This window comes from Apis florea, unplaced genomic scaffold, assembly GCF_048593485.1.
Source record: "Apis florea isolate Af1SG1 unplaced genomic scaffold, ASM4859348v1 contig_2291_pilon, whole genome shotgun sequence".
Taxonomy (NCBI): domain Eukaryota; kingdom Metazoa; phylum Arthropoda; class Insecta; order Hymenoptera; family Apidae; genus Apis; species Apis florea.
The window spans coordinates 3,525,253-3,552,331 of record NW_028256553.1 but is presented as its reverse complement, the minus strand read 5'-3'; the positions used below and the strand labels follow the sequence as shown (position 1 = coordinate 3,552,331).

The window sequence follows — 27,079 nt, the reverse complement described above, 5'->3', positions numbered from 1 at the left end:
CATAATAATATTTAATATTAATTGTTCATATTTATAAATATCATATAGAAACTTATTCAAGTTAAATAACAAAATATACTCTATGAAAATAAGTCATTTCTTTTCTGAAAAATAAAACATTAATCATATCAATTTGGCATAAGAATTAAAAATTGTTTTAATTGAAGATAAAGATAATCAGCTGTATAAATAGATCAATATAATGCTTAGATATTTGTGAAGATGTCGGTTATTGCAAAAGTAAAAAATCATAATTGATTAGGAATTGTATAAAATAATATTCTTAATATTAATTAGATTGAACTTTTATTATCTTTTTGTTAATTTTTAAATTATTTTTAAATAATATTAAAATACATTATAATTTTAAAGAAATATAAATTTTATTAATTTTAAAAAATTCCAAAAATTTAATCAGTCAGCAAAAAAATTGAGAAACACTTTGGAAATTAATAATTATAATATAAAATATTGTCGTTGTTTCATAGAATTCTATATTAATATTTTTTTTTATTGGTTCGGATAAATTTATTATTGCTCATTATTTTAAACTATATCATCAAATAGATATAGTTATTTTTTATTATTTTATTTTTATTTAATAATATCATAGATAAAATTTTCATATATTGCAATTAGAAGATTGTTTCTTAGAATTGTTTATTACTTATCATATAAGATAAGTTATCATATAACATAAATGATCACACATAATATTTTTAATATCAATCTGATCTGAATTTTTCTATCATTGAAAAAAATATCTTTTTGCAAACGTTTAAAAATTATATTGAAAATATTTGTAGGAAAAAAAATTTCAAATAATTTCAATGAATATAATTAAATATATTTTTTGTTAAAATTGTATTATAATTGATTTATTTTGTCGCAAAAATAACTCTTTAAAATTTTTTACAAAAAGTAGATAGATTTTGAGTTTTAAATTATAAGTTCTCTAATAATCTCGTTTATATCATTTATTGATTTAAAATATAAACTTTTTAATCTTTTAATAATATTCATTTATAAATTTACCTTTTAATATCAGAATTATAAACTTCTAAAATATTTATAACTTGTTTAATAACTTATTTAATTCTTTCTTATATATTATACAGTTTTATAAGAATTATGAAGAAATAAAAATATTTATAACATTATGATTCACTATATTTTTCTTTGAAATATGGAAATATTTTTAAATATTTTTAAAAATAAGTAATAAACTATTATTCTAATATATTTTTTTGTACTTTTATATAATAATACGTAAATTGTTTCTCAATAATGTTATCTTTAATGCGCATTATTGTTTAACGCTTAATGGCTTAATGTAAATTTATACTGAGATTATGAAAATAGTATTTTATTACAAACAATTAATTAAACCGTTAATATCACATTACGATCAAGATATTAATAAAACAACATATTAAGTATGTTAAATATATTCGTAATTTTTTTATGAAAAAAAAAATAAAAAAAAAGTTAAATACATAGGGGAAAAATAATAAATTACAAGTTTAATCTCTTCTTGCAGAATAATATTGAGCGAAACATAATTCACTTTGCGTGTCGAACAGTAATATTTTGATTCTTTTGAAACATTAGAATTTTTTTCAAGTGAAGTTTTTATTTTTTTTATTGTTTTTTTTTCTTATCTAAAATATTTTAACATACCTTATCGAAATAATTTATAAATTCATTTTTTTAATTTCTAATTAAAATTATAATTTAAATACACATTGTGTACAGTTTTTTCTATCTTTTTTAAAACGCCACAAATTTACAATATTTTCATTAATTTTCATTAAAATTTTCAAATTTTCAAATAGTAACTAATCATAATTTTTTTATTTGACAAATAAACTTTGGTAATTTACAAACGAATGTACGTATATAATTAAATATAATATAATAAATATTTCCATGATTAACATCAAATAATTCAATTTTTTTAATAATTGGGAAATAATTCTCCGAACAAATTTACAAACAAATAACAAATTTTATACCGAAGTTTTCATGATTAATTGATAATATTTGAACAATTAATCTTACATAATAGTCAAATATAATAACCATATAATAATGTTTAATAAATGCTGTTTAATAAATAAAATTTTAATGATTACATAATTTTTTTTTAATATCGAATAAAAAAATTCCTAATCATCGAACAAGAAAAAAATTCTCAGAATGAATTCGCAATACAGATATATTCCACACTTGATTTATGATCAATCGATATTTTTATATTAACAATTAATCAAGATATTGCGAAATCAAACGTAAGAATCTTATCACGTAATAAACATTGGAAACTAAATATTTTAAATAATCTCTTTTTAATATCGAATATGATTAATTTCAATATTCAAATTTAATTTCTTCTTAATCTAATGATCAAACAACCAAAAAATTCCCAAATGAATCAAATCAAACGTAACAATACCTCATAGTATACATAATAGCTAAAATGATCGAACAGCAAAAAATTTTGCGAAAAATTTCCAATTTTCAACGAACAATGTGTACCAATATCACAACTAAATCATTTACGATAAACGTGTCATATTTCGACAAACTAATCAACGTTCTCCCCAAACTCAAATATCAAAAAAAGCGAATGTAACATTTCGAACAACTTCCCTTTTCGTCACGAATAAAATTACACAGCCGCCAAAATTCCTGCAAGAAAAAAAAAAATCTTGCAAAACTCGAAATACTCTCAATTTTCATCCATCCCGACAATCGTATCTATATAACCCGCAAACGGTGAACCTTTTACGGTCAACCGTAGTGATATTCCGAGCAATTAGTCAACGCCTCGCGAAATCGAACGTAACAACCTTACCACGTACCCCTACTCTGCCATTTCCCCGGCTTTTTCACTCATCGAACACGTAGTAGTCGAAAGCCGAGCAAGCGCCGTGACGCAGCCGGCGGAGGCGCGCGCCCACGAAGACGCGGCGTCTCGATGTCGTTTCCTCCCGTAGTCCCGTCTTCCTCGTTCAAGCGGCTCAGTGCGTCGCGACTCGTCGCCAAGGCTCGTCGCGTTCACTCTTCCATCCCGTGACACGTACCGTGCGCCCGTGCTTTTTCCAGGATCATATATATATATATATATACATATTGCATCGTGATACTGTTGTTCGAAGCGTATTTAAAAACATAAGAATCCTCGTACGATGGAGTAGCCATGTCGCCAGCAAGGATTCGTTATTATTTCGTTTAACGTATTGGTAGTAGTACATATATATATATATATGAGAATTTGAGAGAGAGAGAGAGAGAGAGAGAAGCATTGCTCTCCAAGAAAAGATTTTTCAGTCACAAGAAGCGGAGGAGGCAACGTTTTCGTCAACGGAGTGTTCGTATCATCAGAATGGTCATGATTGACATGGTGGATGTGATCGAGGACGAGGACCGGTGCGTATTACATTATCTCGGGATCTCGACTATACTCGTATCGTGTATCCTCTTGTGTTGTCCTTTCGTCGTGTAATTTGAACCGTCGTGATGCGTGCGTGTGTGTATGTTTTCGCGTTACGTAAATGTTCCGCATCTGACGCGTCCTGATCTTTGAACGCGGGATCGGTTCACGATTTTCATTTTTCGAGAATAATTTTTTTTCTTTTTTTGGAAGTTTGCCCGCTGGTTCACATTGGGATGGGGTTCGGTGGAAATGTCGCTGGAGTTTAGTTGTTTGTACGTGTATGTACGAGGGGATTTTCGTGGCGAGCTTTAATCGTTTTCCGATACGCGGGAACCTTAGTTTTGGTCCAACGCCCAGTTTTGTTTTGCGCCCTTCGTTGCGCCTTTTTGGTAATGTTCCAAAAATATAGGGGAGATTTGTTGTTGTTCCCGAAGGAGAAAACATGGCACCGATTTTTCTTCCTTCCTCTTCTAGAATTTTCAAACTTCGTAGCTCGAATCATCGTCATAGCGATTATTTCTCGTGTATTTATTCGTCGCACGATTGGGTGATAATGAAAAGAAAAATCATATCGAGCGTTGACTGAATACTTTAATATAAACTGCGATCTCGGATGATTCATTCGTAACGATTCACCGCTATGGATGATCTGTGAACAATTGTAAAATATTCTTAATTCGATCCGTGAAAATTCTATGACGTTTCGATTAATGATATTTAAATATTTAATTAATAAATCGGTATGAATTTAATCTATGGATTAATCCGTCAAAATCTAGTTTCAATCCGGTATCGGAAATTTTTTAAACCGTTCCTGAAACTTTGCACTGCGCAAAACCTGTTAACGATCCTAACATAAGAAAGCATCGACAGATAATTAAACTCTTGAAAACGCTCGCTCTCTCTTTTCCTCGCGGATATCTCTGCGGCAAGATTAAGAAGCAAAAAGAAAAGAAGAAAAGACAATGGCATTGATAACGATTAAAGAAACAACAATCGTAACTATCGTTAATCGTACAATCGTCCATTGTCGAGTCGTCATCGCGAAAATCAGTTGATAGAATCGTTTAACGTTTTGATTTAATGCGTGTGTATCAACCGTATCCTTCGTACACGAGCGCGGTGTTGGTATCGAAGGAAACAAGCGGGAAAAATAAAAGCAAAAAAGAAAAAAAAAAACGATTTGGAAAATCGAACGGAAGGATACCAATTCGTTTTTCCATCTGGAGTTCCGCTTCCTTGGATGAACCGCGCTCAACCGTGGCCCCGACTCGATTAACAAAGTTAAGGCGGAACGTTTCGTGGGGCGCACGTGAAACGTGCTCATTGATTTTGCCCGAATGGAATATTCATGGACGCGTCCACGCGCGACGCTACGCGACGAAACCGCTGTGCCGCGTGTCGGCACTGGTCGAGGGTCGATCGAAGAGTGGACGATTTCGTGTTAAGCTTCGAAGCAAAAGATATTTTATATCGATAAGTAATTTTTAGGATCGATGTTTTAGGATTGAACGAAGAGAAGATTTATACGAGAATTTGTAGTAACTTGGAACGAAGACATTGTGAATATATTTTTTATCGTGTTCTAGAATTGAACCGACAGTTTCGTGGCAGATTTGAAGTTTTTAAGATGTTTATTGGCACTTGATAAATTCCTCTAACTATATTTAACACGTAACATTAATTAACATTTTAGTGTTTGCAACGATTAGCGAGTAATGGATAATTATAAAAAAGAATAATAAAAGAAAGAAACGATATTTTTGTGTACTCAAGATTTTATAAAATAGGACAGGAATTTTCGATGATAAAATTAATTGTTAATATATGAACGTGTGTTAGATTAAGAAATATTTTAAAAAGAATGAAAATTTATGAATTCGTTTTTCAATAAATCGTTTTTATCTCACCAAGTAATTTCAGCTTGCTGTCGATCGAGAAGAAATTTCATTCAACTTTGCTTGCAAAATGTGTTTGAATTTGTGTTCGAAAAAATCTTTAATATTAATTTCACTTAATCAGAAATTTCAATAAATATTTCAATTTTTCTAAAGTTTAGATAATAATAATAATAATAATAATATCAATCAGATAAATTGATCAACATTTTATAAATATAAAGCATATTTCCAATAAATCAATAATCTATTGTTAAAATATATAAATAACTATCTCCTTTTTCTTAAATTTACAACTCTAATATAAAAAACTGAAAAATCATTTTGTGTTAGCCAAATTTAAAGATTCACGAAATTGGATATGTACATAATAGTTGTATTGTGAAACATAAATACAATCAACAACAAAAATATTTTTACATTAAAAAGAAATTTATCCGAATTCTGATTGAAAATTTGTATGTATATGAAGGGACACAATGGATTATACATATATGGAGCAAATTTTTTTTATCGATGAATGAATCTTTTTGAATGAGTAAAATCAAACCTTCAAACCTTTCATTTATATATTTTTCGCAAAAAAAAAAAAAAATGATAGAGCATTAGAAACCAAATATTTTATAATTTAAAATTTTCTTTCTATCATTACGAAGTTATATTTAAAAGAATAAAAAATATTGAAATTTTTATTGATTTTATCTTCTTAAAGTGATATTCTGCTGACAAAAAATTATTACGCGATAATTTGTTATAGAATTTCATTAAAAAAGAAATTTTAATTTCTTCAGTTTTTTATTTTTAAAAAATTTGTTTCTTTCATAATAAAATTTATTATATCTTGAGCTTTGTATTAGTTTTATATCAACAGTGTTTTGACGTTATAAATATTTGTCTTCGAATTAAAGATTTTGTATCGTAAACTTTGTATTATAAAGTTCTTATTTTCAGATGTTGTTAGTGCAAGTTTCATGAGCACTGTGTTGTACAAAAAAATTTTGTACAATTTCCAAACTTTGTATCGTTAAAAATTTTAAATTTGTTGAATCTTCGTATCGTGAACATTATATCATTTTCAAAGCTTCGCATTTGTGAAATGTCTATTATAAGCATTCTATTGTAACGTTCCTAATATTATCCAAACTTTGTAAACTTCATATTGTCAACGTTTACGTTGTAAACTTCGTATTTCAATTACGCGTTCCAGCCTTGAATTTAATATTTACGAATTTCATCCGTTGAATCTCTGTATTAAAAGCTTCGCATCGTATAAGCTCGTATTAATATACCATCGTGTACCATGAAATTAATGTGCGAATATTTCACATTCTTACGGTCAGGTAATAAAATTTTAATTACGACATTCGCATTAAAAAGATTAGACGAGGTTCGTGTTATGAGATTGTTATCCGGAGTCTTGCATGTTTTTGCAAAACCAAGCACGCTTTCCTCGTCGTCACAATTCGCGCTACGTGATACGGCGTCGATATTTAAGGTTGGTCAGCTTTATGTTTCTTTTCCACGAACTCTCCGTAACGAATGGAAATTAACGATGAAATTGCATGTAATTTTCGCGTTCGATGATGAAACATCGAGATTCGTTATTTCGACTGTGACAAAATATTATTCTCGTCGATGCAATTAAATTTTTGGAACTCTCCTTATTGAAATTAATATTCAAGTAATTTTTCTTCTCTTTCCTTTCTTTTCATATCATCATTATGATTCTTCGAATAAATATTTACGTACCACGTCCTCCGATTTTTTTAATATTATCATCACGAAGGTCATCTCATTGACAATTCAGCAATCGTTGTTTATTAAAAAATCGTTGTTTATCCGATCCAGCCTAATTAAAACACACAAATATAAATCATGAAAATTAAATAAAAACTCATTTAGTTGTTAATCGATTTAATGGTTCGCATTGGGTTTGCACTAGTTTTCTTAATCTGACTAGTGCAATTGTCGGTGGCGATAAAGCTGATTAAAAGTGACCCAATCTAACGTAAACCGTTTCGAAGGAACGTTTTTATTAATAAAACTTTTTTAACGAACAGCCAAGTAAAAATCTTCAAAGTGATGGCAATATATTAAAAAGCCATCAAGAATTAGTGATATTTGATTTTATTATAAAATCGAATGATTATGAAAAAAGCTTGTCACAAAATTGTAATTGTAATTATAAGCATATTTCCTTTCCTTCGTTTATTTGTATCTATTAAATTGCATTATAGGAATGATCAAATGAACGAACGTCAACGTGTTATAATTACGTGTCAGTGTGAGACAATTATTATTTCATTTGGTTATCAGAATGACGTGGCTCAAATAATCTTCACTATGTGCACGATTTGCAAACAGAAATTATTCTTTACCAGAGTATAAATCGTTTCGACGCTGATCTCTTTGCAAATGTGTCTGCATGTAAATTCCATCTCGGTCTGAATATAATTAAAAGCATGCGATATACGATGCGTACAAAAGTTCTTTTTATTAAAATAAGCAAAAGACGCGTGCGAAATTTTAATTAAAAATTCATTACGATTCCAAACATTTGAAAGATGTTTTTCTTCAGCCAACGCTGTTTCACGCTCACAAATACTAAAATGATTTAAATAATTTCAAAATATTTTCCATTCGAGAAAGACACGTTAGAGAGGTCTCTCTAAAAAAGATATTTGGTGGCAGCCAGTTAAAATTAACATTAGATGATCAAATGTCTCTTATTACCTTGTTCCAGGTACGAGAGGCTCCTGAGAAGAGCGAAGACAGAGGATCTGTCGGAAGTTTCAGGAATTGGCTGCCTTTATCAAAGTGGTGTCGATCGCCAGGGTCGACCAGTCGTCGTATTCGTCGGCAAATGGTTCCCTGCCACTAAAATTAATCTTGACAAGGTAAGACTCGAACTCCAATGGTACTCTAAAAACGATTCTTTAATAAATTCCTTTTTGATAAATGTTTGTTATCGATTTAAAATTTTGATATAATATCTAATAGCGAATGATTAAAATAAGTAAATAATTAAACGGATATTATTTGTTTATTGTAATTATTAAAACACAGATATGAGAGATTAATTGGAAGGATCAATTCAATCTTCTCAAGAAATTAAAATTCTCAAAAATATTCAGATATTCAGGTATTCAATTTACAAATTGAAGAAAAATGCATCTTGAATTTTACACAAAAGTATTTACACATGTTACAAATTTATATTATCAAACTAAACTAACAAATATATGTAGCTATTCTTATAGACTGAGATAAAACTTTAAAATCAGCAAGAATATAATAATAATCAATAATAAAATATAATGTTTAAAGGATTGTTTAAACAAATTGCTCGTCGAAAGATGTATCAAACTAAATAAACTTTTTATAAAAAGAACTATTATCATAAGTACTTTGTTATCATGGATTCATCAAAGCGTTCGAATATTTTTAACAACGTAAATAATCATTTTTCTTTGAATATTTGAACAATGACTTATTTATTCAAAAATTTTTTTATTTTCTGATATCTGCAGAATGTTCTGACGAGAAAATAGAAAATTTAAAAGATATTGAAACAAACACAAAAATAATCCAGCTTATTTTTCAAGTTATGAATATTTTATCTTTGCGCTAAATAAAACGAGACTGAGATAGAATACGATAGAGTCTCGCTTCATCTAATGCAAAGTTAAATAACCTGGAAAATGCTTCAATGAATATTTATGAAACTTCTGTATTTATTTCAGCCTTTAGAATTATTTCTGCAAAAAATAAATTAGTAGCTGTTCATTCTTTCGAATTTACTAAAGATTCTTACTAAGATTTCTTTGCTCAATGAACAGATAATGTTGCTTATTATTCGAGAACCAACGAAATCCACCCTTACAGCACGAACATGTAATTGTATAATATTTGAACATGTCTGTGCGTAAGATTAACACTCTCTCCTCGTCTCTTAGTCATAAAGATACAAAATGCAGGAAATTGCATCCAATGTTTACTGGAGCATTTTAAAAGATTACACTTACGCTTCATCCCAGTTCTTCAAATTTGTGTAAGTGTTTCAAAATATGGGGATATCATTTGGGGATATCATTTTCTCATCCATAAAAGCAAAGGAATTATTATGAATCAAAATATATGATAGAACAGTTTTAATTTATACAAGCAAAAATGGAACAGAATGAAAACAAATTTTCCAAATCTACTAATATAGCCTATCTTAACCTACTCTAATGCATTAAACTTAAAAAGATAAGAAATTTAATAAGTTTCAAGATAGATAACTCGACGAGTTCAACTTTAAATCCATTCTATATTAATAAATATTAGAAAATGTAATATCAAATTTTTCCTCTGATTTATATTTATATTTATAAACACTTTTTGCAGCATAGAAACTTTAAAAGTGCTTCTATCTCTAGAAAAGTGCCATAGAGAAAAGATCAAATTGTTCCTTTTCATTCGAGGCATCGAGGTTCAACACGATCTGAGTCACGTCAAAGAAAGTTTATCTCAAGCCAAATATTGTATATACAATTGATATCAGATAAATATTTTCTTAAAGATTTATCATCGTATTTACACAGCCAAGCGATATATAAGATTCACAAAATATTTCGCATCCTTGCATAAATTAAAAGAGAACCAATTTCGAACGAATTTCATTCCGCAATTCAACAAATTTACGATCTCACGATAAATACACTGGTAAATCGTTGGAAGAATCACAAACGAGGCTATAACCGTTCGAAGCGCAGATACTGCTAAATAAATCCAACAGATCTCCCCGATGGGAGAGCAATCGACCTTCGTTCGCGCCGCTTCAAATGTTCATCCACGGATTCTTAATCACCTCTGGAATCGTCGTGAACACGTGAACAAGCAGGGGCCACCTCGTGCGATTCGAAAACATAGAGCAAGAGTTGTAGAGCACGAAATCAATACGCGCCTCTAGCTAGGTTAGCCTCGCCTCTTTTATTATGGGTTAGCGTGTTTAGCGGTTCTTCACAAGCCGATCGATCCGTTTAACATACCTCGACATCTGGAGGAAATTGTCTTTAGCGATCAGGTTGAGGGTATTTTTACGATAAATTTAATTTGTCCACGAATTTAATAAGAAAAGGAATAAAAACCTTCGATCTTGATGATTTTATATATATTGGCATGTATCAAGATTGGCATTCAATTTATTAAGATTTTGTTTGTTAAAAAGTTATTATAACAAAAACGTAGTTGCGGTTCTTCGAAATCGGTTTAAGTTAAATTAAGTCAGATAGTTTTAATCAGGTTTACTGTTACGGACAATTGAAGGCTGGCCGAATTAATAAATCGATTAACGGTGAGTTTTTAATTAATTTTGAAGTGAAATTAAACTTGGAATTAACATAAATTATATCGATTAGAAAAATTTTGTTTCACTTCTAGTTTCATGGTTTATATTGGGTTTGAGTTTGATTGGATTAGGTTGATAATTCTTTAATAAACAACTTCCAAGTATTCATAACTATTCATAAATACTTACAAAAAAAAAAAAATACGTATGGTAATGTTTAATGAGGACTATACTTCGATTCATCGAGCAGATATCGATTTCAAATAACATTTCAAGGAAAAGGTTTAAGACATTGTGATAACAATTATTGAAAATCCTTCTATTATATGGGCATTCTATGTTTGACATTTGTATGACTGTGAATTTTTGAATTGTTTTTTCCATACTGAATCTACTAATTATTCAATTGATGGATTAATCCTTAACTCTCTGATCCTCCTATATTTGGATCTATTATAATTATATCATTGGATTAAATCTTTTATATTTGACTCCATTAATTGTTTTATTTTTTTGACAATCAAATTATATCTTTGGATTAATATTATTAACTGTATTGGAATCGGATTTATTTATCTTATACGCTTGATTAATAAAAATGATAATGAAATTTGAATTCATTAGAAAAGAATGTTCAACTATTTGAGTTTGATTTTAGAAGTTTTAGTTTTTTTCGTTGAACGTTTCGTTGGTAAAAAAAATTAACGAATTATTTATTGCTAAGTCAGAGAGACGAAGGAATAACCGAATATGATTAGAATTATTCATTGGCTCGATCGAACGTTTATTCAAAACGTCGCTTATTCGATGATTCCACTAAATCCTGCATGACGTAGCTACTTTGAAACGATTGTCGCTTGATCGCTTTGACCATAGCTTGCTGTGTTCAGCCCTTTAAGTGAATCATCTTGCATCACTGACCATCCTGCCTCTGACCAAGATAGACAAGGTTCAAAGTTGAACGTGAAAGTTCAGGTTTCGTTCGTGAAAATATTTCTAATGTATATTTCATATGATATTATAGAAAAAAATCTTACATTTTATAACATATACATATAAAATGTTTATGTATATATTTGTAGGATATCTTAAGAGGATCTATTCTAGAGATTAAGACAAATACTGAAGATGTATAAATGTAAATCATGTTTATTAGATTATAAACAATTTAAGATGCAATTAGACAAAGCAAAATTTAGATAGAGTAAGAATTGTCTCTGTCGCACTATGGTTGAGTTGTATCCTCCATCTCTCTTCATCTGATGAAAATTTAAATTCTTTATAACTTAATAATATATATTTTGTATACCAATTTTTGTACTCGTTTTAATATTTATATAAAATTGATTTTGAAAAAGAGATATCCCATGAATATATTAACATTTTGCATTTATACGGGATAATAATACAATAATGGATTTTTTTTCGAAAAAATAAATCGAGAAATAAAGTACAAGTGAAATTAGTTAATTATTTTTTATTATTTGTAGAATTACAGGTGTATCTATATTGTATATTATAAAAATTTTAATAATTAAATAATTATAGAGAACATTATATTTCCTTCGTCAAATTTAAATCATTTAATAATAAAAACTGGTAAGATAAGAAATCTAAATCAAGTTTGCGTTTGTGTATTAATAATTCCTATTATGATGAAATATTTTGTTTAAGTGGTTTTATTTGAAGTTGAATTTCACTTAACTGGTTTTCGCTTTAATGGACGACCGATTTTTCTTGGGTTTACCATTTCTTCCAACTTTGTCTACTTTCCACTGTCACTTATAACAGTTTAAACAACTCTTTCTACGTCGAGTGGATACAATATCAATCTCAAATACAAAGAAAGATAGGAAAGTTTAATAGTGGAACTCTTAGACGAAATCAAAAAACTAGTTTTCAAATGTTTTATTTAAAAAGTTGCATTTTTATAGATTTTTATTGATTCTAATAAATTTTTCACAAATTCCCATTAAATATGGAATTCTTCCAAAAGTTTTCAATGCCTTTGAACGTCTTTCAAATTGTACAGTAGAGCTTTTCTGAAAACTGTTATCACAAGTAGAATCTTGTAATACATCACAATGTATAAAATCTCTATCTTTTGATATCCTTGAAAGTAAATGATATAAAATAGGTCAAGTGGTCTATTCTTCTTTAGAAACAAATCCACATCTTATGCAAAATTATCAGAAAGTTCTCATCATCCTTGTTTCATCTTCACTCTAAACAATCTTTTAAAGACAATCTAATTTCTTATCACTGTCATCGCTTCACTAACTAAGTTCCTCTCTTAAACTGTTGAGTCATTATTTAAAAATTCTGATATTTATACGTTCTATATATATTCTACTTTGTTATATTGAACCAATATTACCTGAGTGGAATATTATTCATTAAAATCACGTTTATATCAAGCAATTCTTGATTGATCAAGTAAACTTATCGATCTTAAATCTTGTTCAAAATCATTTCTATAAATTAAACTTTAGTCGAATATAATAAATGAACTTATTAGTTTGCAGGTTGCTTAATACAGTCATGTTATATTGAAATAAGAATTATCAATCTTTTGATATTAATAATAAGCCTTCCTTATATAATAGTAACAATAAATTCCATCCATAAATAGTGAAATTAATACTTTCGTATCTTTATTAATAAAATTATTCCAATATAAAATTCATCGAAAACAAGGTTAAACATATGAACTTTTTTTTTGCATCTAAATTCATCAATCGATCCATCCTTGATGCGACAGGATACTCTGTATTAATCCATCAATTTAATCCGTCACGGAAAATTATTATTATTAAAAATATAATATCTTGAAATTATACCAGGATAAGTTAAATTTTTTATAAAAAAAATTTCAATATTAATTCAGAAATTGAATTTAACGCACTTTCGGAATAAGCGTTGCATTGATGCAACATTAAAAACTAAATAAATTAAAAAAAGAACTAATAAAGAAGACTTGGAGAAGAACAAGTATCAATGCTTAAACTCATCCTCTTGAGATATATTTCATGCCTCACTATTTCTATATCCATCTCAAACTAAGCCACTCTGGCCAACTAAACACGAAATACCGTATCTCCTCCGCCCAACTTCTCAAACATTCGATTCAATAATGCCTCCGTCTAACGTCACTCGCACCAGGATCTCATTACTTCCACGCGTATCAATATCATTTCTCCTCCTTCCTCTCGTTCTCTCGCCGCTGTCCTCGCCCCCTCTCGAGTGGCGACGAGCTGCGAATCGATATTTACACGTCCAGAAATAGACCGTCCACGGAACAACTCCCCGAGCCGAGGGCGCACGAGGCTGCACCAACATTGTCTCGCGGCGATCCGCTTTGGAGAAAAAGTTTGTTTTCGTTCCCTACACGTGACCCTTTGTGCGTCGCGTGTCACTTCCTTTGAGGAGAGCCGTGGCCGCCGGAAATAACCGCGAACGATCGAAACGGAAACGCGACCTCGCCTCGATCACCCCTTTTTTTTTTCTTCTTTTCTTTTTTTTTTTTCTCTCTCCTCCGCTTCACGGATGACGTTGATCGTGATCGATGGACCTATGGGATCCTCGTATTAACGAGTTCTCCTCTCCCTCTCGATTTTTCTTCAAAGAATCTTGTTCTCCCCTTTTTTCAATACGATTTTTCGTATTCTGTTTTTAGAAATAATAGTTTTAAAGAGGTCGTTTTGGATGCATTATAAATTTGTGTGATTTATATATATATATATGTTTTTTTGTATTTTAAGTGAATTGTTGCGTAGATATTGAAGTATTGTATCAAAATTTATTCGAATTTCTTGAATATCGTTTGCAATATCTTCTTGATTGATACCAACGATTCTTTTTCCATTTTTCGTCCATTTTTCTTGAAATCAAATCGACTTTTGTTGTTCACACACAACGTTGTATTAATTTTGAAAAAGGGGGAAAGGATTTTTCTAAAAATCACGAAATTATTATCGCGAGAAAATGAATATATAAATCAATGAGAAAGAAATTAGGGGAAAATTAAGAATATCATCAACGCATCCATGTCCCTCCTGATAAGGCAATAAAAGAAATTTAAGAGAATATTACAGTGTGTTATAAAGAAGTTATATGAAGAAAACGAAAGAAATCGGCGGCAACGATTCGTCCTGGTCGAATGTAGGTCGGTGTCCGAGATTCAAGGACGCAGTCGATCATTCTCCCCCTGACCTCGCGAGAGACCAATTTCAGGTCATACATTTATCGGATCGTAAAAAAAATTGCGACGAAAGAATATGTTCTGGCTCCACATTGCCATTTTCTTCCACTGCAAAAAATTAAAATAACGTTCGAATTCATTTTCATTTCTTTTATATTCATTCAGAATATATTCCAGTAGGATCTTGATATTTTCGAGATTCGAGAAGATTTAGTAATTTTTGTGAATTTTGATAAAATTTTGATAAAAATTGTATCGAAATTTATACATTTTATAGATTTTGAAAATTTTATTATTTATTATAAATTATGGTAAATTTTTTTAAATATACGTATTTTTACGTGAATTTTAATAATTTTATGCATATCTCGAAAACACAATCAAAATCTTGTTAAAAAAAAAGGAAATGAAATTAAAGAACGTGAAAGAATATATAATTTGAAACACATAATTTAGCTCAAATATGAACTTTTATTAAAAATAATGCAATTTTTGCAATTTTAATACAAAAAGATGAGAATAAAAAATGTTTTATCAAGTGACAAATTTATGTTAACATTAAATAGTGCTCATTTTGTATTTCATTGAAAGGTGTTAATTGAAAATGTATGGATTATAAATATGAGTATACTCATACTAATTAATAAACATATTGATATATGATATACATGCAGTATTGAAAAATATGGAGATTTTCCTTTTTTTTTTTTTTTTTTTTTTAAATATTATTTCATCTCATTTTGAATAAAATTAAGTAATGAGCTGTGAATATACGTTACATCATTGTCTTCAAACATTAATTCATATGATTAAATTTTTAATTTTCAACATTAATCACAAAATTGGAATAAAAGTCTTTCATTTTTTTAAAATATGTAAGTACTTTGCCTTGAATATATTGTATCTCTTTTCATATCATCTACATTCTATGAAAAAAATAATAATGCAAACTTCCACAATCCAATTGTATGATCAAATATCATTAGTCATTACAGTAGTAATCTATTAAGAAGCCACTACTTATTCACCACTCTACACTAAATTCACCATTCTATATAACCATTTTTTGATGACTTTCAATTTAGATGCGTAATCTACCAACATCTTATTACAAATCGAAGAATAACGATCATTCTTAAGAAAATATCATTTAACTCGATCTTCAGATAAATTAATATCCGATATCAAACCTTACGAAATCTTACCTAGTGTTAACATACATAAAATATGAAATATCTTTAATATGTATTGAAACTTATTTATATAATTTATTTAAATTTTCCAACAGTCTCATTCTCATCTCGCTTCATCCAACGCTTACAACCTAATAAATAAACCTTAACTGACTGATTATATCGTACATTAATTTTTATCTCTAGAATCGACGCAACATGTTCCACGAAATGTATCAACATCCTGTATATTTCCTTTAATCGTATTCTAATTATCCTTATTTAATTCGAATACAATTGTTTTCCGATTTATATTTTCCATGCAGACACATTGGGATACGAGACGTAAGGAATACTAAGCGAATATCTATTATTTATTTTCTTGACGTACGACTAATTTTAATTTTCGACCACCTTGAAACGAAACAGGATAAAAATGATAACTACGTCGCAGAAGGCTGCCACCAAAAATATATCATGCTTCGTATACGCGTATAATTGTACACGGATGGATGCATGATAAATGTATGTTGAGGAAAAGATGATCCAAATTTTTCTCGCCCCACTCGAGAGCTTTTTCGAACGTTATATAAGCCAAGAGGGAAAGAGAGTGAGTTCTGATGCTCAATCGACGAGCGTTAATTAAACGTGACGCCGAGATAACAAGATTTCAAGGTCGCGATACAGATAACGAGTACTTAAAAGCTCTTTACAAGGTTTAATTTATATGCCCTTGTTAAGTCATCGATATTTAAGGATATCCCTGTTTGATAAGATAGAGAAAGTCGTTGGCTCTATTTATTTAATATTCCATCTTTGATTCCAGCCTCTTGTAGTCGAGCGGGTGTCGAGTATCTCTCTTTTTTTCTTTTTCTTCGTTCTTTCGTTCGAATTATCGGAATACTTTCCGGTGGTGGAATCGTCAATGATGCTTCTCTTTTGACGAAACAAGAAAGAGATTCTATTTTAGCAATGTTACGGCAGGAAAGAGAGCTAGTTCTTGAATTTTAAAAGTTTTTGTAGTTTTTCTAAAGATCTCCAACTTTTTATTTCTTAATTTTTATATCGATAAAATTTCTTCCATATCTTCTGCGAATTTTATAAATTTTCAAATTATTTCTGTGAAAGAAAGAGAGAGGAAAAGATATTTTTAATTCCACGTGAAAATTTGGCATTTTCAAATCCTTTTTCATTCTTTTATCGTCTTCTGAAGTTTCAAGAAGGAGGGAAAAGAATTCACAAATTTGTAAAATTTATAACTTATAAATTTTCGATATTTCAAAGTTTTTTTAATTTATTTTTATTATTAGAATTATCATATAAGATTCCGAAGTTAAACAAACAGTTTTTTAGTTCACTTCACGTATACGTATTAAATCTTCGAGACTCACGTTCATTACATCATCATCCGTGAAACGTAGAATCACGAGATATTTCATAGTGAAGCATTTTTCCAAAGCGAAATCAGTGTGATTCATCACGCACGATCACCACAACGATTCCAAGAATATACAAAGGCCAGTTAGGTGTTTCTGCATATATCTTTTATTTCGTTTAACGAACCTTTATTCTTCTAACTGCTGCTTTCTCGTACAACAAAAAAAAAAAAAAAAAAGAGAGAAACTTAAGTTTAATTGATTTCGTGCCGACAATGCTGAGCAAGTAAACTCGACCTCGTCCAATTGAAAATTGAACGGATTCATTTATTTCGTTCGTATCGTTCCAATTTTTTTACAAATCTCCACATTTGATTACCGAAACGAAACATTGAATCATCTCGTTTGTTTCAAGCCGTTTCTTAACTTGTGACGTTATAACACTTACAAAGTTCGATATAAATTAATGTTTGTAATTACGAAATCAACGACGATAGTTTGATTATTTTCAGATAAATATTTGCAGAAAAGATGATTAAAAGTCTGAGAAATGCAGAGATTGATTTAACCATCAATTCATTATTTATTTCTAATTTCTTTTTAATAAATGTTTATATAAAATTAATAACATTTATAAAAATATCATGCGATATAATTTATAAATATGTTTATGCAATTATATAAAAATAATTATAAAAATTCTACAGAATATCTCGTTTAGAATCGAAGTATCATGAGAATTGATCCTATCGAAGACAAATTTTTTTATAGATTGTAATATATAAAAGTCAACTTTAATTTTTTAAATAAAACGATATAATTTTTATTACTGTATCGATATCGATACAGTTCATTATTTCTTATAAAAAGTTCTAAATTATTTATATCGATAAAAATCTTTGATAGGATCAATAAAAAAATATTCTAACTTGATGTAAAATTTGTAAAATCATATGAAAAACAAAAAAAAAAGAATAAATAATAGACTATTATTTTGCAATTATTTCTTATCTTTTGTAAATTCGATAATATTTTGAAATTAAAATATCTTAAGAAAATCTTTTCTGTAAAAAAAGTAGTTTAGTATTTTTTTTTTTTTTTTTTATAGGAAATAACAAGCATCAATATAGTAAAAATTGAAAAAAATTAAAGTTGATCTTCATATATAATGTATCATTTTAATAAAATAATTTTTGTAAGAATATTCTTTCGATAGAATTAATCTTACATTATACTTCGATTTTTCAAAGATATAATATAATATAATATTTATGAAATTGATTTTTCTTTTTGAATAATTTTTATTTCATGTATATATCAATAATCAATATATCAATAATATCTTTAAATAATGGATTAATTAAAAAATTAATTTATCAAATAAAATAATCCTTCTCATTTATGAAATAAATTTTTCTCGTTTATATTTACAGTTTGGAAATTTGTTAATCGTACAAATTTTTCATCTTTTAATCGCGAATTGATATGAAATACTCACAAAGTAAATACTCTGACGCAGATAAAAACATATATGTATAATTTATTTTCTTATTCGTGGAATAATTCGTAGAAATTACAACATCTCATGATGTTTTGATTTACTTAGGATCAAATGACTTGACGTAAATCAAATCTTCAGATATATCTACAATAATACCTGCAATATGTTACATTGTTCGGAAATATAATTGCAGCTTTGTCTGAATAGTGTTTCAACTTTTATTTCAATTTTGCTCCAAAATAAGCATATCCTTTTCTGCGAAAAGAATATAATTTTTTTTTTTTATTTAGATTATTTTGTTAAATTGTCCTAAAAATTCTTTCTAGATTTTTGTTTTATTCCATTTTTCCAAATTAATATTTGTAATAGTTATATAAAAATGTAATACTTTTGTATTACATTTTATTTACAGAATTTAACCATTGTAACATAATCATATAATCATTTTAGTAATATTTTATCATTTAATTTAAAATTTCATATATCTTAACAGAGTCTCTTGGAGTTCCATTTCTTTAGAATTTCTATTATTCCAAAATGATATTAACTTATTTGTAAATTATTCAAAGTGATTTTTAATATTATTTAAAGAATCATATTTGTATTATTTGACGTGTAATTATAAAATTGTAAAGAAGAATTTAATTAAATCATTCTAATAATATTATTAATTGGTAAATTTTTACAAAAAGAATATTTAATGAAGGAACGAACGCATTGTTGGAAAGTTGGAAGAAAACTCAATAAATGAGGGAGAGAAAAAACTAAATTTTATATTTTTCAAATTTTAATTACCAAAACTTCACGTTTCAAAATAACGAAAACAACTTTTGAAGTAGAAATCCAATTATCAAAATATATATTTAAATATTAGATTCAAATTATACTCCGAAAAAATTAATTTTTAATATTTTTTATTCGTCCATCCATTGAAGATATTCTTGTAAATATAAGAGTGATATCACGGGTCATTTATCTATTACCAAAGAGAATCACTAAAATCAAAAAAAAAGAAAAAAAAACATCGCACTAAAATTTTAATATTTTAATTTCTTATTAAAAAAAAAAAAAAAAGAAAAGAAAAGAAAACCTGTATTTTCCACTTCTTCTCGATCCGCCCTAATTTACCAGAACGCAGAATTTAATATCACAATATCGTTCGACCCATATGCACGTTAGACGTCTATCGTGATATCGGATTAAAATACACCCGCGCAGACCTTCTGACGTCATCAATGACGTCGGGATATGAAAGGGAAAAAACAGTATGGGGTGGTAAAAATCTTCGACAACTGACATTAACCATCCTTCTTTACTCGAAACAATATCTAACAAAAGGAAACGACCGACTTTCTCTTATTTCTCCTTCAATCACAAACTTTTCCCGCGTTAGCGTGTTATAGAACGGAACGAAATATAATAAATCTTCTAATATTTTCTCTAATAACTATTAAAATTTGAATTTGATCGAGAAATTATTATTACTTATCCGTGATTTTATAAATTTTTACCCAATAATTAATATATATAAATAACTTGTAATTTCTTATTTAAAAAAAATTATCATTTCACGAATATTTTTAATTTATATATTTAATATATAAATATTTTAATTATAGTACTTAAAAAAAAATAACAATAATAGAAAATTAAAATTTCAAGATTTCTAGAATCTCTTTAAACTTGGAACTTCTTCAAAACTAAAATAATCATTTAAAAGAGTAAAAGTTAGCGAATTTTTTTTAATTTCATTCTAATCTAACCGTGCCTGTCGAAACGATATCTGGCATTAAGGAAACGGTCGAGACTTTTCCTTATACTTTTCTTGTCCGTCTTTCTCTGTCAAGATTCCTCGAGTTCCGTTTGCTCTTTTCCCCGTCACGAGGCCTGATTTCCACGACCTCCGTTTTAGGGGCGAGGAACCAGAGTACTAATTCCAGTTGTGGCGGCACGATCGATTAAAACGTGATGACGAGTGCGCTTCGCCAGGATCAAAGACTGGCGTTTGTCCTGTGTATCTCGTGTGACATTTGGTCGATTCCATGACACGGTTTAATTGGAATAATTTGGGTTGGTTTTAGGAAATGAAGATTCAAGAATTTGGGGAATTGAATTGTGTTGAAAAATTTTTTCAGATTAATAATTGAAGATTAAATAGAGTCTTACAGGATAGTAAAGAAATTGGGAAATTTTTGAAGAATTAAATAATATTCGGTTTGATATTTTGGCAAAATATAAAATGGACATGTAGTTAGATTGAAAATTTTTGAAAAATAAAAATTGTGGATTATATAATTTGATTCTCAAAAATGATAAAATAAAAACATTTTGAATTACAATATTTTGTATCAACTAAATTAAATTATTAAAATAAATAATGTCCATTTTGAAAATTTACACTTAATAATATTTATAATTTAGAATTTATTGAAGGGTAAAATATCTTGATTAAATAATCGTATGAAAAAAATTTTTAGTTTAAAAAATAGTTAATATGCATGAATTCTTTCAAATTTATAAATAATCATTGTCACATTAATTATTTGTGTTCTTATGTTTCGTGCAATTCATTTTGTTTAGTAAGCTGCCATTGGTATCATAAATTTCATTAATCTTTTACCAGTATCCATATAACTTTATGAAAAATATTCGTGGAAACTGGAATATAATTATAATGGCGAAGCTACCAAATGCAATATATAATTGTACAACGAAAAAAGATTTTTAAAAATTTATTAACGAAAAATTTTTTACTTCTGTTTCAGGCATTGTTATATCTAATACAATTGTTGGATCCCATTGTTAAAGGAGATTATGTGATCGCTTATTTCCATACATTAACGACTAGCAACAATTATCCCAGTCTGCATTGGTTGCGCGAAGTATACAACGTGCTTCCTTACAAGTGAGATTTTCAATAATCCTGTTTTCATTTTCATTTGTTGCTTGAATCTTCCTTCAATTTTTTTATTACAAATTTTCTGTCTTTGTTTTTTTCTTCAAATCTTATAACACGTTCAATTGTTTTTTTCACTTTTAAAAAAATTATCTGTGATAATCTGACGGATCTATAGGTGATCTAATATACTGTTTAAAATGCAATAATTGATTTCGATTTGACTCACAAATTTCAATTACATAAAGCTATAAAAAAAATTAAATTTAAACTACTTGAAAGTATATAATTCAAAATAAATTATACATTACACATTGCAGTAATTAATGTCAGCGATTAATTAATATTAATTTAAATAATAATTTTGCATCATACTTTTATCTCAGAAACTTGATTAAATAAAAAAGATATTTTGTTGGAATAATAGTAAGAATTTTAAATCGATTATTTTCAAAGAAAAATTCATAAGATAGAATCATTACTTTTTTTAACATCAAATATTTGAAATATTTTTGTTACAGATATAAGAAGAATCTGAAACATTTTTACATTATTCATCCGACTTTCTGGACCAAGGTAGATATAAAATTAATATAAATTAATCAAAAATACATCATTTTCCCTTTTTTAAAATTTAATATGTATAAAGTGGCTACGAAAAGTTTTTTTTTTTTTTGCATATCATTATATTTATCATATTATTTATACAATGTGTCACATTTGAAGATCTAAATATCTTCTTTGTTTTTCATGACGTGACACAAATGAATATTTGGATGAAGATATTTTTTTCTTTTTATTTCTCTCAAAGTCATTGATATTTTTTTATCTACGAAATATGTGTTTTCCCATTTTTTTTTTTAATTACATTTAATAGGAGATAAAAAATTAATAGGAGATTTAATGACTTTGAAAATCAATGATGTAATGAAATCGCTTCGATAATATGTTAATTTATTACTAATAAACAAAGTGATATCGGCTATTTACTGATAATTATGTAATTACGTAAATTGTAATGCTTTTTTAATTAGGTTTATCAACATATAAAAATTCTTTCTGATTTTTGATATTACAAACAAATTATTAACTTATCATAAATATCAATGATTTATTATTCCAAGCAGAAAAAAAAAATCCAATTTATTTACATTTATCATGCAACTAATCAGTGTATAAAATGAGTTTTATACTATTATTTTAATTATTATTAGCGTTAAAGATACACTAAAGTTAATTAAATCCAAGTATATTAATATTTGAAAATGAAATTTAATAAAAATAGGTGCTCAATTAAGGAAAAAATAAGGGTATACACAAATATATTTTTTTGTAACAGTTGTAGCTACTTTATTATCAAAACGGTGGAAGGAATAAATAGATTAATGCATTCTGAACAAGATAATACGCGAACGAAAACAATCCGTGTGTAATCCGCTTCATGATTTTAAATTAACTGATCAAACAAGATCTCTTCGAGGAGCGGCATTTTTTATTATTATGCAACAATTTAATAATGAGAATCGACAAAGAATATCGATAAACTTCAAGTTTTAAGACGCAAAATCAGTCTTTTTCCATTTCCCACGTTCTCTTCGGTGTTAATCGAACGATCGTATCGAACTTCCTGTCCTTCCGGTATCCACTTAACAAAATGCATTTTTACAATGATTTGCAACTCCATGGGAAACATATTCTTGATCTATTGCGCGAGGCTAATTGTTATCTCACGAACCAGATTGTTAGAGATTGAAAAGCATCGTTTATAAGACGAGCGAGGATGTCGACGAGGCGAAGGAAAATAATTGGATCTTTCTTTCTTTGTTCCATCTTGTTAGCATAATGGGAGGAGAAATTATTCGTATGCTCGTCGATTAGAATAAAATTGATTTAAGAATTGGAATTATGAAAATACGCGGAAAACGGTATTATTTGATAATTCGTTTGTTATCTCTTGCAGATGATGACGTGGTGGTTCACGACGTTCATGGCTCCTGCCATCAAACAAAAGGTTCACAATCTACCCGGAGTAGAATATCTTTATGAAGTGATGTCCCCCGAACAATTGGAGATCCCGGCTTACATCACGGAATATGATATGACGGTGAGGATTCCTTGGAATTTCTTTTGTGACACTATCACTTTTCCTGCGTTAAATTATCCAAATGTGTTTGCATCGTGTATCTTTCTTCAAAAAAATATTCGTAAGACAATTCTCTTAACAACAATTGTACTGTTCCCGACGATATTATTCGTATTATTTTCTATTTGGACAACATGTTGAAGCGATAAATATATCTCGAAGCATGCAATTAGTAATGAAAGATTTATTTGATAGAAAGATATATGATAAAACAATCATCTTTTTCATTCCAACTAAAATTAAAAACTAAAAAGCGCGTAACAAACAAAATTGAAGAATTTTCCTTTTAAACGCAAGGCAATCTATCTTAAAAACGAGACGAGGCCCAAAAAACCACTTAAAAAAAGAAAAGGCACGTCATCGAAATTACAAAAACTTGAAATATTCCAGATAAACGGAATGAGGTATTACCAACCAGACCCAATCTCTCCGTCGCCATCGACGTCCACGTAACTCTCCGACCCGGCCTCCCAGCCTGCGAAGCACTGGACAGAACGAAGCAGTCGGATCGATCGTTCCACTCGATAGTACGGTGTCTGCGTGTACCGTATTCGCCGTTTCCGCCAGCTCGACACGATCACGACTCCCATCTGTCTCGGAAGATGCGTTGCTGCGATCGATCAGAGACAGGATCGGCTTCCCGAGAGCGGGAAAAAGTGCCTGGTGACAGACGAGAGGGCGTCAAACCAACCTTGGAGGATAAAGAATAAGATCGATCGTTGAAGAAAAATCAAGAAACCACTGCCCACCTTGTTTGTTTCTCGATCAAAATTGCAGAGATTCTTGCTGGAGAAAGATTTTCCATGTTGGAGGATGTTTGTGTAACGCGAAGAGGATCGATCGAGATGGATGAGGGGATTGTTATTTCGCGTGCTGCGCGGATATCGGCTGCCAAAACACCAATAATCAGTATTCATTGTCGTCACTGTCGCGATGGAAATGGATGGGATCTTGTTGTTCTTATAAATGGCTAGCTATCGTGCGGATTTAGAAGGATGGAGAATTAAATGACGGCTTAAATATGTGGAAACTGTCGATCGCTTTTTTCTTATTTTCTTATCCGTCGTTGTACAGCGAAAAGCGTCTATTCGATTATTGTACATCGTATTTTATTACGTCACGTTGATGATGAATGGAATCGCGGTCGCAATATTTTTCGATATACGTGAAAAAGAAGAGGAGAAAGAAACAAAGAAAAATGGATTAAAAAGGTGAAGAATATTATTGTAACGTTGCAACTCTAATCTACTCGGCTAACGAGAAATAATAATAGAGAGAGTGGCTGGTTCCTTCCGTGGCGCTACAGCTTCGGTTCATTAACGTGGATCGCTTAATCCAACGTGTTAGAACTGATTAACGTTAAGTACTCGTTATGTATATAATATAAATACACATACATATATATATATATATTTATATATATGTATGTACGTGTGTGGATAGCTTGAAATTTAACGATGGATCAATGGATGTTATTTCGAAGTTGTTCTGAAGTTGAGATTGGAAGAACTGGAAATACATTCGATCGATCCATCATCGAAACGATAATCCCAGAAAAATTGAATGGCTAAGTGCCGAGGTCGTACTCGCGATTTAACTCTAGATTAGATGAAGCAATAAACGTTAAGAGCTTTCTCGCAACTTATATACATATATGTGTATATGTACACGTGTATGTGTATATCTCGTGGGACAGAATCGTTATACTCGTTGTTAAGCATTTTTAGGCGAAAAAAAAAAAAAAAATAAAGTGTTGACGGTATCGCGTTCGTAGATCATTATATTCAATTAGCCCATTCCTCTCGGATTTTCTTCTTCGCGTCATTTTCACCCTGGTCAAAGTTAATTCGAATGAAAATCATCCAAAAATCTAGTCGAATCGTTGACGGCTTTTGGTTGATTAACGAACCAAGAACAATGGGTTAATTGACCGTACCTCAGACGATGTGTATCTATGTTATAATTTTAACATTTATTATTAATCCCCAAATAGCCCGAGTATGCTTGATCGTTGAGATATCTTTTTATTATCTTTTTATTGTACTTGGTGATGTTCGTTGACGTCTAGAATAGCGTTTAATAGAGAAATAGTTGTTTCGTTTCGAAACAAAACGTGTGTGGAATGAAAGGGTGTAATATATGTTTATCTCAATCGGAAGATCGTTTTATTTACTCGGCATTTTTTCTTCCATGATAAAAAAAAAAAAAAAAAGAAAAGTCACATCGTATTCTATTCGATGCATTTTATTTTATTATTCGAATTTTTTATTTTCACTGCTTACCAAAAAAAAAAAATTGCATTTCTTTTATCCACCATCTATCATCTTCGTTGTCCTTTTTTTTTTTTTTTTTTTGTATTCTATTCGATTGTGATCGATTTCTTTAATATTTCTACGAGAATTACGAGATAGTGGATGGAAGCTAAGAAATGATTTTTTTTTTTTTCTGTTTCAAGTTTACCTCTTTTTATTAAATTGCGTATACACAAGTGACTTGAGCGTGATATGAAATCTTAAGTCGCTCGTGGTCAAAATCGTGGCCGTGCACGTGACAATTATTTTCGACGTTTTACGTTGAACGACCTCACTGTCCGTCCCTGACAATCGTTTATAGTAAGTAGCCAATCGTCTCGCAACGTGTCGTCCAAACGTTCCTTCTCACCGTTTGTTGAAAATGAAAAAAAAAGCTTATCGATTGTTGGAGTACAGTTTGGACGATCGAACGTTGCCATTGTCGCGATCGTGTATTGTTGGAGCAGCGTTTGTGAATGTCGTAGATAAGGCAAAGATTATTGTGACAATATGCAATTAATGCGTGCTTAGCGGGGGTTGAGATCTATCCAGGATCTATTTCAAAGTCCTAATCTGGTTAATTGGACAACGATAAACAGATAACTTTACAATATTTAATGTTCGAAACAATCTAGATTGATGAATTAAAAATTCTGGCATGGACATTGTAATTGTAAAAGTTCAAAAAAAAAAAAAAAAAAAAACAGAGATCTGGATGCCTAAGATTGATGAGATAAAAAAAGAAAAGTAGTAAAAATTTGTAACTATCATCCTCTTAGAATTCTTTGTGAAGAAATGATGTTGAGGAAAAATTGAAAATACGAGGTGCA

At 29.2% G+C, this 27,079-nt stretch overlaps 1 protein-coding gene across 1 annotated transcript in view; it reads left to right on the top strand.

Moving 5' to 3' along the window:
* The window catches only part of Gdap2 (ganglioside induced differentiation associated protein 2), a 79,121-nt gene extending 52,946 nt beyond the window's left edge, over window positions 1–26,175 (top strand). The window contains exons 8-12 of the mRNA XM_003694271.4: window positions 8,081–8,234; window positions 21,685–21,824; window positions 22,337–22,391; window positions 23,776–23,919; window positions 24,349–26,175. Coding sequence (XP_003694319.1) covers window positions 8,081–8,234; window positions 21,685–21,824; window positions 22,337–22,391; window positions 23,776–23,919; window positions 24,349–24,411 — 556 coding nt within the window. The 3' untranslated portion in view covers window positions 24,412–26,175. The remainder of the gene's footprint in view (window positions 1–8,080; window positions 8,235–21,684; window positions 21,825–22,336; window positions 22,392–23,775; window positions 23,920–24,348) is intronic.
* Window positions 26,176–27,079: the final 904 nt, after the last annotated feature.